Below are 15940 nucleotides of genomic sequence, written 5' to 3'. Positions count from 1 at the left end.
TTATATAAGTATTTAGCTTGCAATTCTTAACTTTCCGTGAGGTGGTACAATATTGAAATTACACAGTGGATGTCCTGTTCTACCACAGTTTACAGCAGATCACTGTGTGTCCCAGAAGCAGGACGCCCTGCCATCATCTAATTATTGGGGTCCTGTTCTAACCAAAAGTAAATGTCCATATCAGAGAACAACTTCATTGATGATTCCCAATGAAACTTTTGAAGTACAATGTGAATACAATAACAGAATGTATATAAGGTTAAGGTCTAACATTATGTATACCCCTCCTCACATGTAAAGCGCCATGGAATAAATGGCGCTATAACAATAAATAATAATAATAATAACAAATGACAAAGGACTAAAACAAGGTACCACATAGTTGTATTGCTTGATCTGGTTTTGAACAGAGGCGTCATTGTTCCGGATAATGAAATTGATAGCCACATTTTCTCCTAAATTCACTTCTCCTCCAGCGACACTGAGATGTAAGTAATTGCCACCGATTGGCTTGTATGAGGAGGCCACCATAGTAGCAGAAGCTTGTTGGTCCTTAATTAATTTTAAATCTGTTGTGGATACCTAGAAGCAAAATAATAATAAAAAAAGTCTCAGTAAACAATAATATTCATATTTGGTCCATGTTAGTTACCGTACAAGTTCCCTATCATTATAACATTGTGCCAAATCAGTCATATGGTGTTTCTGATAATGTATCCAATAGTGCTTCCACCATTTGCCATCAAAATGGATGGAAATCTTGACCGAAAGTCAGAATAAAGATGTGAACAGAGCCGGAATAAGCATCACCAAGTCAACGCTACACCCCAATAGTCTTTCTATCCATTAATTGCTCTACTAGAAAGTAGTTTACATTATTCAAACATGTATTGCTTTATAAGTTTCTCCTGTATGTCAAAATTATGATTATTACTGTAATCTGCAGCAGGTTTTGGTCTGAGCGGGTATTCAGGGTCAGCCGAACGGTTCCATCTTCCTGAGTCGTTCCTTTCACATTTCCTGGTTCTGCTACAACTGGGACGCGATGAGCTGGAGAGCCATCAGGATTAGTTACAAACACCTAGGATGGATAAAGACAAAAATGAGTCTTCTTGTTAAGAAAAAATTGGAATTTTAAATGCCCATCTTCTGGGCTCTTCTAGCCTCAGCATTGTATTTTACATTGATGAAGTAATCTACCAAAATACAAATAAAGAAATTTGCTCGAATTTGACCAGAAAGGTGATTTGCATGTATCTCATGCTTTAGATTCTTTCTAGAACCCAGAATATAATAAATGTAGGGGAAGAAATAAAAATAATAATACTCACTACTCCTTGCTCTTAACTTCTTTGAGCAGTTGAAGAATTAGTCATCCTGGTTTAGTCTTCATTCAAAGGACCATCAAGTCTTTGGGCCTCCAACTGTCACAAGACTTTGCGAATTTGCAACTTGACACATGATGATGCCACATGGAGCCTAAAGCTTAGGGTGTAGGCGTCACGTGATGTTACATGTGTTGGGCTACGTCATCCTGATGTTATGAATAGTGTTGAGTGAGTGTGCTCGTTACTCGATTTTTCTGAGCATGCTCAGGTGTTCTCCGAGTATCTTGGGCGTACTTATAGATTATGTTTCAGACAACCTGAACAAATGCAGGGATTGCCTGTTTGTTATGGAATCCCCACATGTATGAGGCTGTCTAGCAGCCGCAAATCATGCAGCTGTGGGGTCTCAAAGATTATCTACGAGCACGCCAAAGATACTCGGAGAACACCCGAGCATGCTCGGAAAACTTGAGTAACGAGCACACTCGCTCATCACTAGTTATGATGCCCAGTGGCCAACAAAGTTGTTGAAGATGTGACGGGACACTTGAAGAAAGTTGGTGTCCTGTGAATAAATACTGGACCACCACTACCGAGCATGGACAAAGTAAGGCCAAATTTTTTGAGAAAGTTTAGCCAAGTTTGATTGGCATCGTGTCTAATATTTTGTAATTCTTTGACTATACTGAAAGGGGCTACTCTTGATGCTTTCAAATTTTATTTGTCATTTTTTTACTACCTTTTTTGTTTTAGGCAGATGATGGTGTTAGATTGAAAGAATAATAATATAAAAACACACTTTAATAACACAATTTAATGTATCTAATCAATGCATTTACCATAAGATCGAAGGGCATTCCAGGCTTAAAATACTTGGATGTTTTTGTATAGAGAATTTTAAATGGAGATGTCACAATATGAATATTTTCCAGTTCGGATTCCACCAAATCACTGCCTGTAAGAGAAGTAGTGGTAAATTTATAAGACAGTAGATCATAATTAGGGACAGCTTTCCAGCGTGAAATGTTAGGATTTGCTTTTATGGAGAGGGAATGCTCTAATGCACTAAGATGATTCTAGATAGCCAATGATGCGCCAATCGGAGCTCAATTTTGAAAAAGAGGCACCTTATTGCTCCACCTAAATTGACATCATGAAACCATTTGTGGTGTTCTTTAGGAACTGTGGAGCAGTAATACTTGAGCACTTCATACCAAAATAAGTTTAGACAAAACCAAAAACCAATAAAAAAGAGCTTGAGTATAAAGTCAAAAGCCTTCCTAATTCCCCTTCTGGACCAAATTTTTTGGACAAGCAAAAAGTTTACCAGCTTCCATAAAAAGAGCAGAAAAGCTTTCATGGAAACCCATAGTATCACCCTGCATTGGCCTACACAGAATCCTTTATCGAGTGAGGCCGATGGTGGCTATGTGGATTTTCATTAAAGCTTTTCTACACTTTTTATGAATGTTGGATAACTTTTTTGTTTTACTTGAGCACTACGTGGTATTGTTATATTGGTGCTGTATGGGTCAATGTATAACATTTTTATATTAGAACTGCAAAGCAGGATTGTGAGTGTATTCCATAGTTACAACATTATATGTTGGTATTATTTCAACTTCACATGGCGTTTTTCACTGACTCATAGACTTGTGTAGGCCCTTGTCATCAAAAAATGGATATGTGAAGCTCACCCTAGGCTATAATGGTAATCTGTGGTATCCGTGAAAAAAACAGATGCCACATGTACCAGAAACACGTACATGTGAGGTGGGCCTAATGTGAACATTTCAGAGGGAAGTCATTAGGACACTCACGATGGCAGATTTTGAGGTTTCTTAAAAGGTTTTGACAAATCCGTGTGTATCAAGGTCGATCCTTTTAGTGGATTTCGTCTGGATAAATAGAAGAATATAGTCATTTTTGTCTTTCTTACCTGAATCAGTAATGACAGTAACTGACACATATAGACTATATTGTGTCATGTCTTTCTCTTCTTGAAAATGCTTTGCCAAATCTTGTCTTTTTAAAACGGCAAAACCCTCACCATCGTTGATCTAGACGAGAGATAAAACCACAGAAAGTCAACTTTGCATACAGTATTTCTAATTTTCTAAAGAGGTTCATTTATGAACCTTTTTGACCATAAGTATGCCCTATGAAGAGCCATGGTGAAAATGCAACCCATTCCTGGGAGATTCCAGTTATCAACCCATTCAGGTAAAATGGCCTCTATGTCATTGTACTTATCTGGCATTGATGCAGTAATTGATGCAAAAGGAGCCCGCCCAAGTATTGAGTGCATGTACTGATCATACATTTCAGTAGGCCAACATTTCGGATTTTACAATTATTTTTCAAGCTGGTGTTAAAGTATTCTAATTTACTGAGATGATGACTTTTGGGTTTTCATTGGCTGTAAGCCATAATTATCAACATTAACAGAAATAAACACTTGAAATAGATCACTGTTTGTAATGACTCTATATAATATACGAGTTTCACTAAATTAACTTTTTGATGATATTCTAATTTTGTGAGAAGCACTTGTATGTATCACTGAGATGGTTGCCATATGTGATGTAATCCTGGAGTATTGCTCTAGCCCATAGAGCACTAAGGCCACATTCACATTTGCGCCTTTGGGCGCAGCGTCGTCGATGCATAACGATGCATGCGTCATGCGCCTCTATCTTTAACATGGGGGGCGCATGGATGTATGCGTTGTACTGCGTTTTATGATGCATGCATTATATAGACGCACACACAGGGAGCAGAGGACGCTACTTGTAGAGTTTTTCCTGCGCCAAAATTCCTGCTCTGTGCTTTCTTATGACAACACATGCGTCGCAAAACGCAGCGTTGTGCACATGCGTTGTTGGTTGCGTCGCGTCGCGTCGCTGACGCTGCGCTCAACAACGCAAATGTGAACGTAGCCTTAGAGGATTGTTTGGGGCATCTGGGCCAGGATAAGAGATGGTTGCTCACATACCTCATCTCTGGGTGAGGTTAACAGGCTAAAATGGAGTCCATTGTTTGGCACATGGCTGTCTGCGGAGGGAGAAGTTCTCCTGTGTGGGATATACAGACTGAGCCAGTGTACCTGATGCTCTCCAGCCTGTGTGACCAGGACTGGCCGACAAGGGACTTTGTCCAGAAAACTGTTTTCTTTGTTTTGCTTGCACTGAAGGCTGTTTGTTTTTTTTATTTGCTGACGGATGGTTTATGACACAGCAATAAACCAACATGGACGCCAAAATGGGATCATTTACTTGTTTGCCTCCCAACTCACCCAAGAGAGTAGCATTACAAAGAATTTACCCTTTTTAAATCGTTATTTATTCTGCAAACATCAATTTTTTTTTATAACCTTCTGTAGATATCATAAATGTCAGATATGCAATAATGTAATTTACTGTTATCATTTTAATAATCTAAACCTCAGTTTTTAATATTTTACCAATCTCATTTTAACACATTTACTACATATCATGCCCAAACATTCTTGGAGCTTTAGTGAAATAATTTTTGTTCTTTCACACACCATTGTCATATAACTTAGCTATTTCAAATTTTTATATATTACATTGATTTGATATCTTCAACCTCCTACAATTGCACCTAAAAAAAGTTTAAAAATTTAGGGGATATTGTCAAGTTGTCTCTTGAGCAGTTTAGAGCAAAGCATTGTCCTTAGTTTCCTTACTTCCCGATCTCTGGTAGGGTGGGCTCTCGTTACTGAGTGACAGCTTTGGTGAATATTAACACAATAAGTATAAGGAAAAATGTTAAAACTCAGCACAAGTTCTGCAGTGACGGCTATCAGTGGTTTGTTCTCGATTGCACACTGCCATCATTACATTTACACATAGAGATGACATGGCCTTCGAACAGGCACACAGCTCTGGACAGTGAGAGCAGAGAGGCAGAGCCAGGATTAGTAGACCTGCTCTGAAAGCTGCTTGGGCTGGTGATGTATAACTTCATCTCTTTAGAAGATGAGATAGAGAGGGAAGGAGGTAAAGAGTTAACTCGTGTATAGAAATCAATGAGCTGGAGAGAGCTGGCTGGGATGTTAAAAGTTAAATTCTCTCCTGGAATGTAACTACTGAGCACACTCAGCCAAGGTTTGGAGGCTGGGCTCCATGGTAAAGAGCTGTACACTATAAAAGATAAAAGCTCTCATTGCAAAAAAATGACAGCAGATAGAAAATGCAAATCAATTGCAAACTTATTTTCATGTCGCCTAACTAATTAAAACAATTTAATAACTTGAGAATACAGCTTTCAAAAATGAGGATATGCTAAAATCAAGTGACTCTGATGATAAGATTACAGAGTTTCTAAGTGCAATGGTTAGTATCCTTTTATTTCCTTTTTTTAAATCTTTTCTTTGACAGTCAACAATAAATATAATTGCGGCACCAATTTTCTTCCTCAGTGGATTTCTTGGATTTTTTTACTTCATGTAATGTAAGTTTTTAGACAAGAGTAATAAGAATGGTGCGAATTTTCAGTTTTACAGATTTGGTCTAAACTACTACTGAACTTTATAATAGTTAATATCTCTAAGTAATTCTTTGCTTCTTACTTGGTAAAGCCACGTGACAGTTTTCACAATTTTCCAACTCTTTATTATTCTTATTCATTGTGTTGTTCTAAGTGTGGCTGTTTTCTCCTCTATGAGACTGAGGCTGGGCCTACACAGTGATTATTTTAGAACTTTGATTGTGCAGACAAGTCACATGTCACGTTCAACTTCCATTGAAGTGTATGGCAAATGTGTCGCCGGCAATTTGAGACCAGTGACAGCTAATTCAATATATTTGCTTCCATATGCGGCTCTGTGTCGGAGTCGCAGCGATTTGCAAGTTACAACAAATAAATTAAGTCCAATGTTGCGATATGTTCCTGTGACATCAGTCACCGTGAGCCTTGAGATTCTGTCTCTCACAGGTGAAGTGTATCTATGGTAAAAATTCCAGACCTCTCCATACTTTGTAGGTGGGAAAACGTGCGAAATCATCAGTGTATCGAATACCTATTTTCCCCACTGTATCTGTGGAATGGAGGGGCGCAGAAAAATAAAGAAAAACTGTTCCAGACCCATTAGATCAGCGGCAATTGGAGGAGGTTGTCAGTTTAATAAAAAATAGTAAAAAATGAAACACTTAAAGGTCCTCTTAAGGGGAAAGGAAAGCTTTTTTTTCTAAGAGCTGGGCCACCCTTGTCATTGGTCTGTGTATAGTACTACACTTTACGGTCATTCGCTTAAAGTGGCAGTATCAGTCAGTCCAGGGGCAAAAGTGGCAGAAAAAAATGCCTGCTCTTCTCAAACGACCCTTTAAATTATTATTTTTTTTAAATTGATTCTAAAATGATCATTTTAAAAACTAGTAGCAATATATTTATATAACTTTTCAGTTATAGTTTGAAAAAAAGGATTACCGAAACGCTCCTTAAGGTATCTGGCAGACTTTTCTTCTCGTTGTCTCTTTTGACTCCAAAGATCACGAAGGCTTTTCCATTTACAGGTTTGCCATAGAGATAACTGACAAGATACAACATAGCAATGATTGACATTACGACCTTATACATTATTAATGGGGTCGTCCGGTCCAAATTGGTAAGTCTGCAGTCATTCTGTGTGACTGCAGACTTATGAATCCTCCCAGAGCGCACATTGTGCACTGCGGGGATTCCCTGGTATCTGAGCCGGGAGAGGAGGGCATGTATGTGTTATACACTCTTAGCCAAGGCCCATCTTGTGGGACTGGCCTTGTGCTGAACTAGGCTGCACCCAATCTACAGACGTGTCCATCTAGAGAGCATGGCCTCGCTCCATACAACTGTATGGAAGAGAAGCGGCGTTCACTGGCCAGGAGTATGTATAACTCATACATACCCTCCAGTTCCAGCTCAGAAACCAGCGAATCTCCACACATTGCGTGTGCGGGGGGGATTCATGAGCCTGCAGACTTATCAAATTGGACCAAACAACCCCTTTAAAACCTCTACATATGTGAATGATAGCGTGGACAGAAACTTCAAATAAATATCTTTGCAACAGGTAAAAATTCAATATTGTCAAATTTTCTACTTACTTTGCCTCTATGTTTACTCTTAGCTCTTCATCTTTAATGTAGAAATATTTTTGGGATGGCTTTATTTTTATTTCGAAGCTTGGTAGAACTAAAATAAATGTAAAATAGGACATGAAATTAGAGCAATTTTAAATCCTCGTTAAAGTGGTCAGTCTTGCAATATCACACCCAACCATGTGGTGTGATGTTCAGAACAAAAATGTCCAAGGGCAACATAAGGGGAAGAAAAACTTTTTCAGAAAAAAATCTAAACTCTGCAAAGGCAAAGGTAAAAATGTTCACTTCACTAATCTTCAAATTGTTTCTATTTTTATAAGCTAATTAAATAATTCTGATTTGATAGAGGTAATTTTTTATGGGGAGGGTAAATAGGCAGTGGTTCCTTTAACTAGCCAGAATGGAACTACTCCCTACTTACCCTCCTAGAAGGATCCAGCAACCTAACCAATTAATTTTAATGGACACTATGTGGTATTCATTTTCCTTTTGGTGAGTCTAGTGGGGATTGGCACACTTGCTGTCAGGTTTTCAGGCAGATAGAATCTGTTTATTGTCTCAGCAGTGTAACATCCTGAGATCATCTTATTTTTGGGTGACCTTTTTTTTCAAAAGGTGACTGTTCAAAATAGAATGTCAAGCACATGAATCAGATTGTGGGAAGATAACACAAAAGCTTTGGATTTGTTTTGTTCTTTGTGTTATTCTTACCATATTCCTTTACTTCAAATTGTGTGGTATAATTCTGTATCAAGGTGTCCTCAAACTTTGCTGAAATAGTCCACAGTCCCAAACTGTAAAATAAAAAGCATAAACTAGTCATTATCATCATCATCAACATCATTATCATCAGAAACACCATAATTATTCCTAACTAATTAGTCAGAACATTTTCCACAAAGATTCGACTTGCAGTGAATAATTTGCACCACCATATCTGACTGACCTCCAAAGTACAAGGTATGTTAATCTGCTATGGGAAAGCCAGCTTGGCCATTCAAAATGACATTAGCACGCTCTCTGATGCTTTGACATTGTGGAAAATGCTGGCAAGCTAATTTTTTGGGCAAAAATCACAAATCGAATCTAAAAGTGTTCAAATCTGCATGGAACCACAAATTTCAGGAAAGTCGCCCGAAATTGAATCCTCTGTGGATTGATCCACTCATTTCCAGCAAGCACATGATTGCCAAAGCTATGAGGTATCCAACTTCCATCCTTTTTTCTCTCACCTTACGAGATCGGTCAGCTTATGAGACAAGGACATTATTCCGGTTTTACTTGTTTGTTGAATCACATCTTTTTTGACCATGACATTTTCTGGAGTCTGTGGAGGAAAGAGAAGATCTTAATCATATAGGCATTGTCTATATCAATGGACTAGCTTAGCCGTCTGCTATGTACATCTTTATTGCTAAGGTTCCTCCTTCATATGTTTGTCTCATGAACAGGATCTCAGTCCATATTCCCTACTGGGGCATATGAACATCACATGGAAGGCCTATGTCATGATTCACACCGTGACCGTCACCCCTACGTCACGGATCGGGGTGACTTTAGGCCAAGAGACGGCTATCACATGTGCAGGGGGGCTTATCTTAGTTATCCCTCCACTGCTAACAATGTGATTAAAAACAAACACAAGGCTATTGGCCTATCAGTTTACAGCAGGGGCTTATTTTAGTTATCCCGCTGCTCTTCAATATACCACGAACTGCAGGGATTTATGTATATCCCGCTTTACAGTTCTGCCTGGAAACTTGCAGCTCTCTGGCGCCCTCCTTACCCTCAGGTCAGATTAGGTACTGCACCTAGGGTAATTAGTCACCAGAAAGGCTGCCTGCTTTGTACTGGCTATTGGGCACGCTGCAGCGAGGCGATATAACTACTCCCACTCAGGCAGGAACAATAATTATCAATGCCGCCGTCGCTACAATGACTCCCAAAGGCCCAGAACAAGGTATGCTGCCACCAGCTTCGATTAAACGGGTCCGAAGCTAACCCAAAACAGTAGCGTAATTCTCTTCAGAAGACTTAGGATATGTTTTAGAGCAGGAAGAACGAAACTAGTAATTTAGATATTTTACTCCGTAAAAGAATAGGCAGTGTTTATAAAATATTCCAAGGATGTTACAATAAGAGACAATTGAAAAATATGCACAAGGCAATAATAAAAATAACACGAATTAAAGAAGAAAGGTAAAACTCACATGTTCTCAGATCATGTCAGGCAAAACCATGCTGGCAGGCAGAGCCCAGATGTCCCAGTGCATAGTACAGCTCCTCAGGCAAAAAACTACTGAAGGCTGGGTTAAGTGTAGAGACTTTTAAACTCCAGCCTCTTGACATCACTAAAGGGCTGGTTAATTATATTCACTGAGGTCAGAGATATTTACGTTCTCAGACCCTGGAGACAAAAGAAATTCCTGAGAGAAGGGAGGGACAACAGGTGGCTTTGCAGGATTGGTCACCTGTAGTTTAAAGCCACACCCTGCTCTGTTGTGAATTCCGCTTTTGGGCTCCCTCCGGTGGTTGTAAGTGGCACTTTTGTGAGTTCTGCTCTTGGGCTCCCTCCGGTGGTTTTAAGTGGAATGGCTGCTCCTTGGATTTAGCTGTCTGCAGCTGCTTCCACTGATTGTCTTTCTGCTCGGCTATTTATGCCTGGCTCTTTCCTTCAGCCAGTGCCACTTGTCAATGGTTTCTGGTTGGATTCACATCTCTGCTTGGATTTCCCTGATATCCTGACCAGTTCAGCAAAGATAAGTCCTTGCTTTGCTCCTTTCTGTCCACATGTAGTTGACTTAATTGTTCTGTACATTCTATGTTTTTTATCCAGCTTGTCAATATGGATTTATTCAGTTAAGCTGGAAGCTCTGGGAAGCAGATTTACCCTCCACACCTTTAGTCAGGTGTGGAGATTTTTGTAAACTCTGTGTGGATTTTTCTAGTTTTTTAATACTGACCGCACAGTATTCTGTCCTGTTCTATCTATCTAGCTAGACTGGCCTCCTTTGCTACATCCTGGTTTCATTCTACGTGTGTCATTTCCCTCTCCACTCACAGTCATTATTTGTGGGGGGCTGTCTATCCTTTGGGGATTTTCTCTGAGGCAAGATAGCTTTCCTGTTTCTATCTTTAGGGGTAGTTAGTTCTCCGGCTGTGACGAGGTGTCTAGGGAGTGACAGGAACATCCCACGGCTACTGCTAGTGTTGTGTTAAGCTTAGGAACTGCGGTCAGTACAGGTACCACCTCCTTCAGAGCTCGTCCCATGTTGCTCCTAAACCACCAGTTCATAACACTGCTCACACACTAGCTTCAAGTTACACAGTGTCTGCCATAGGGCTGGTTTGTTGTATTCAGGGGGGGAGAGAGAAGGGGTTTACAGCTGCCATGTGCTTTCAGGACCATGGTCAGAAGTGCAAAAATCCCTCAGCTATGGTTTTTACATTATCATGACATACATTATCCTCACACTTATATTATACATTATCCTCACACCTCCCCCTTCTGGTGTGCACTACGGAGGCAGGACCGCTCGGTACTCCTCCATGCGCACCTCAACAGGTTCTCCCCGACAGGACAGTCCATCTGCATTGCCATGCTCCCTGCCCGTTTTGTGTTCAATGGTGAAGTCAAACTCTTGAATGGTAAGGCTCCAGGGTAGCAACCTTCCATTGGTTCCGCACATGGCGTTTAGCCAGCACAGAGGGTGGTGGTCAGTCTGCACCAAGAACGGTCGACTGCTGTCAACTGCTTTCAACACAGGGGCATTGCACAATGCTGTTTTCAATGCCTGGAAGGCCCCCTCACAGCTGTCGGTCCAGTTGACGATGTGGGGTAGCTTCTTCCTGGTGAGGTCCATCAAGGGTTTTGCCAGGCTACCATAGCGCTGTACAAAGCACCTATAGTACCCTGCGGTGCCCAGGAAGGACATCACCTGTTTCTTGGTCCTGGGGGTGGGCCAGTTCATGATTGCTCTCACTTTCTCAGGCTCTGGTTTTAGGGTGCCCCCGCCTACCCGGTGCCCCAGGTAGTGGACCTCACTCATGCCCATCTGGCACTTTCCAGGCTTGATAGTCAGGCCAGAACAGAGGGTCACACTGTATGAGCAGCTCCTTTATGGAGCTCCTTTATTAGCTGCTCATAAATTCATTGGTTAGTTGTGGCTTTTCAGTCCCTAGCCAAGGTTTCCAAAAGTGGGATCTCAGGCAGAGGTAGATGACCATCAAAGATGGCTGTCTTTGATGGTCCAATGATGAACTTTCGTTTCTTCCAACCTTGATTCACCAATGAACTTATGTAAATGTGTGAGATTCTTATTCAAATAAAAAGGCTTGTCCATGAATGATTGACGGACTACTCATCAGAGGCCACTAAACAATGGGCCAGAGGTGCCATGGTCTTCTCTGAAAATCGCTTACATCCAGCTGTTGTAGGAGCAGATATATGATGATCGATAGTCAGACACCCGCTGATCTTATATTGATGACCAATCTTACAGATCAATTAGGTTAGATTCGGAGATCCCCTTTGAACATAGCTATTCATAGTTATAATCCACTGTATTTTTGACAGTATCAAGGTCACTAAACAGGCTTGTTCTATATGTGTGGTCAAAAATATGAAAAATCAATAAAGGAATCTATTTGTAATGCCACCTTTTAATAAAAATAGGGTTTATTTGACTAAATCAACATGGGCCTCCAAGTCATGTGTTCCCAGGGTCCGACATTGGGAAGTGTAATCTGTTTAGTCATTGCACATAATAATATCGAATTTAATTATAACCGGTTGCAGTTTTGATAAGTTATTGTATAGCATTTCTATCCATTTACTTTAAACTTTTGGTCACTGTCTATTAGTATTGTTTGAGCACTGTATGGTGGTGGAGTGGTTGTTCCTTAGGCATTTTGCAGCACTGGTATTTAGGTACTACTGTATATGATATATAATTTTTTAGTGTATGGTGGTGACAGCCCTGAATGGCATGGTTGTATAGAAAACCATATAGAGGTTTTTGTTGCTAACATATGACAATGTTGCTTGGGCACCATAGAGGAAGATGCTGGTATTAATATCTGGAAGGTGTTTGACATTATACCACATTGGGGGCTACAACAGGACACCCGCTAATGTAACGCCAGCCTTGAATCTGCCATCAGATTGAATAAGAACGCATGATTAATTTTTGATTTCTGAACTAACCATAATTTTACACTTATCTCATACATCAGAGAAGAATTCTCTCTTACCAGGAATTCGATGACCACTGGTTTGCTCACTGGTTTTAGATTCGGGGTCATGGTAAAAATTCTGTAGAGAACTTCAGAAGAAAGAAAGGAATATATAAAAAAACATGTTGATGAGATATAAATGATTTAATAATGTAATAATTATAGTTAATGTTGAGATCATGAATATGCTTGAGTTAATATTCACAGATGTAGTAGGACCCAGGTCCATGGTGTCACTGTACATGGTTGTCTTTGGCATGGTTTTCACCATTCTTCCGAGACACAAGTGACTCTGTTCGCACAAAGCTCATCATGCTGTACACTTTAGATACCTGTTGGCTGAACAATGATCTGGCCGATAGTTCGGCTGGCAGCTCTCTTCCAACACTCTAGTAAACAGGAGCATTTGCTCTACCGAGTGTTCCTAGCCTTGATGGTTGCACTATCATCATTTCCAGGACTCCTCTTTCTTCTTTACAGTGAAGATCATTCTTAATAGCATTGGCCGTATGTTTGGGATTGTTGTCCTGATACTCAAATAACTAGAAGCTAATCAGATGCCTCCTTGATGGTATTGCATGATGGCTAAGGCTAGTGTCACACTAGCAGTATTTGGTCAGTATTTTACATCAGTATTTGTAAGCCAAAACCAGGAGTGGAACAAATAGAGGAAAAGTATAATAGAAACATATGCACCACTTCAGCATTTGTCACCCACTCCTGGTTTTGGCTACAAATACTGATGTAAAATCCTGACCAAATACTGCTAGTGTGACGGCAGCCTAAGTATCTGCTTGTATTTCTCAGTACTGAGGGCACCAACACATAGACAATGTTGAGAGATCGTGATTTTTGCTAAACTGTACATCGTAGGGCTGAATCCCTGCTATGTGTAGCATAGACGATCATACAATCGCAGCTTCAAATCACTTAAGGGGACTATTAAATACAGTAAAAAGTATGAAAACAAGTTTATAAATATATGAAGAATTAAAAAAAACACAAAAGTTCAAATACACTCTCTTTTTCCCCATTGAAAATAAAACAATAAAAAATACACATATTTGGTGTCGGTGAGTTCAGAAATGTCCGATCTATCAAACCATAAAGTGAAATAATCCAAGGTAATGAGAATGAAAATCGAAACTCCTTACTTATGTTTTTTTTGACTGCCTCAACATTGCAATAAGAGGCGATCAAAACATCGTATCTACCCCAAAATGGTATCAATAAAAACGTCAGCTCTGAGCTCAAAAAATAAGACATGTCCCAGCCCCACATACCGAAAAATGAAAATGTTTCTGGGCTTAGAATATGGCAAAAAAGGCAAAAACTTTTTCTCTTATAAATTTGTTCTTTTTTTTAAATATAAACTGAACTAGTTTAGTATATGTATACTCATAGTGGGGAATCATAGTGCTAGGTCAGTTTCACCATATGGTGAACATGGCAAATAAAAAAACACAAATCAATTGAGGAACGGCACTTTTTTTGCTATTCACCGCACTTGGAATTTTTTTTCCATTTTCCAGCACTCTGTGTAGTAAAATCAATGGAGTCAATCAAAATTTAAACTCGCAAATACAAGCTTTTACACAACCATACTGATAGGAAAACATAACAGTTATACATCTTGGCAGAATGGGATGATAAAAAAAGACATTGGTCTAGGGGTGACGTGGTTAATAACGTCACAGCATTGTACCTGTAGACCCTGGCGTGTAGATAGGTTTGTCGGTCTGTATGAATATATATCCACTTTGAAAGGACACCAGGACAACTTTCTCCAGAGAGCACTGCGGAGACTTTACGGTCACGTATACAAACTGTTTTTTATTTGGATCTTTTTCCAAATTTGCTGAGGGAATCTGGGGGAAACAAAAACAGTCAGTCTAGGGCGATGGTGCCAGAACGCCTACTTCTTCGACTAGTCACCCATGCAGCCTAGTCCTGCCATTTTAAATCATTTCTTTCTGAATAGTGATGAGCGAATATACTTGTTACTCGAGATTTCTCGAGCACGCTCGGGGGTCCTCCGAGCATTTTTTAGTGCTCGGATATTTTGTTTTTCTTGCCGCAGTTGAATGATTTACATCTCTTAGCCAGCATAAGTACATGTGGGGATTCCCTAGCAGCCAGGCAACCTGGCTTTAGAGGGAGCTCCCAGACCAAGAAATGTGAAATTGATGTTTCATAACTGGAGACTGCAGGATACCAAGGTCAGGTCAGATATTGTCACTGGTTTACTGTGACAGAGAGGAGCAAGAAGACCGCAGCATCTGATTTCTTCTACTCCTTCACTGATTAGAAGCACTTCACCTTCATATTAAACGCTGTTGTTAGGTCTCGAGTTCCCACTTCTGCACAGGGGGAATCTCGGGCCGTCTCCGCTGCGGTCTCCCATTCCTATCCAGCCGCAGTGGAGTCTGCTCAGCAGGGACGTCGGTCCCAGCGTCTTGCTCGGTCTCGCTCTGTACAGAGAGTTACTGCTGCTTCTTCAGCTCCTGCCATTAAAGTCAGTGCTGGTCAGCAACGAGCGGACTTCTCTGGGACTAAGTCCTTATTTGCGCACACTGAGCATGCCCAGGGCAAGATCTCCCGTTGGAGATCGAGGGTCATGTGCTCAGGCTCTGCAGCGCATTCCATTGGTCCTCTTGGCAGGTCTTGGAAGGGCAAAGTTTCTGTGGCCACTTCCTGTCCTGCAACTATATAAACTGCGCATGACCGCACGGCCATGCGCTAGTGTACAATTATTGTGTGTGTGTGTAGATGGATGTATGTCGATGGATGAAAGCTCCTAAGTATCCCTCCCTAGAGTTGTTGATTGCTCGCGGATGATGGTAGCTCTCTAGCGCCCGACTATCCATCTGTATGTTACACACATCACAGCATCCTATAGCTGTGCCTGCCAGTACGGCGCCGTGCGCTTGCATTGCGCTTTCCATACCCAAGCCTGGGTGGTTAGTGGCAACCGTCAGTGCGGCATCGCACGCACTCTTGTGCTCATTTATTACTAATAAGGTTCATTATACACCCAGTTGCGGGGTTGTGCCAGCAAGGGTCTAATCGGACTTCAATCCCTTTCGGGGTTAAGTTCGCTGACTACTTGCTCACGCTCTATGTGCGGTACCGCGGTCCTGTGACTTAACAGGATCGCTTTCTTCACGTTGGGTGAGGTTTAACCCACGTGTTTATACTTTTAGTACCGCCATATAGTCTGTCGTTCACTAGCAGCGGGTTTCGCCTGCACGGTGAACCCCGGACTGCGAACGC

General features: G+C 40.7%; 1 protein-coding gene across 1 annotated transcript in view; it reads right to left on the bottom strand.

The window, feature by feature from the left end:
* LOC138677283 (complement C3-like) overlaps nucleotides 1-15940 on the bottom strand; it is a 124681-nt gene that overhangs the window by 95362 nt on the left and 13379 nt on the right. The window contains exons 3-12 of the mRNA XM_069767314.1: nucleotides 14373-14535; nucleotides 12686-12756; nucleotides 8665-8759; nucleotides 8144-8226; nucleotides 7436-7523; nucleotides 6780-6882; nucleotides 3268-3388; nucleotides 2168-2283; nucleotides 935-1081; nucleotides 376-582 (exon numbers count right to left, since the gene is read on the bottom strand). Of these exons, the coding sequence (XP_069623415.1) occupies nucleotides 376-582; nucleotides 935-1081; nucleotides 2168-2283; nucleotides 3268-3388; nucleotides 6780-6882; nucleotides 7436-7523; nucleotides 8144-8226; nucleotides 8665-8759; nucleotides 12686-12756; nucleotides 14373-14535 (1194 nt within the window). The remainder of the gene's footprint in view (nucleotides 1-375; nucleotides 583-934; nucleotides 1082-2167; nucleotides 2284-3267; nucleotides 3389-6779; nucleotides 6883-7435; nucleotides 7524-8143; nucleotides 8227-8664; nucleotides 8760-12685; nucleotides 12757-14372; nucleotides 14536-15940) is intronic.

The sequence above is a fragment of the Ranitomeya imitator genome, chromosome 4 (genome assembly GCF_032444005.1).
Source record: "Ranitomeya imitator isolate aRanImi1 chromosome 4, aRanImi1.pri, whole genome shotgun sequence".
Taxonomy (NCBI): Eukaryota; Metazoa; Chordata; class Amphibia; order Anura; family Dendrobatidae; genus Ranitomeya; species Ranitomeya imitator.
Note: the sequence above shows the minus strand (reverse complement) of the source record. Positions and strands in the feature narration are given on the sequence as shown.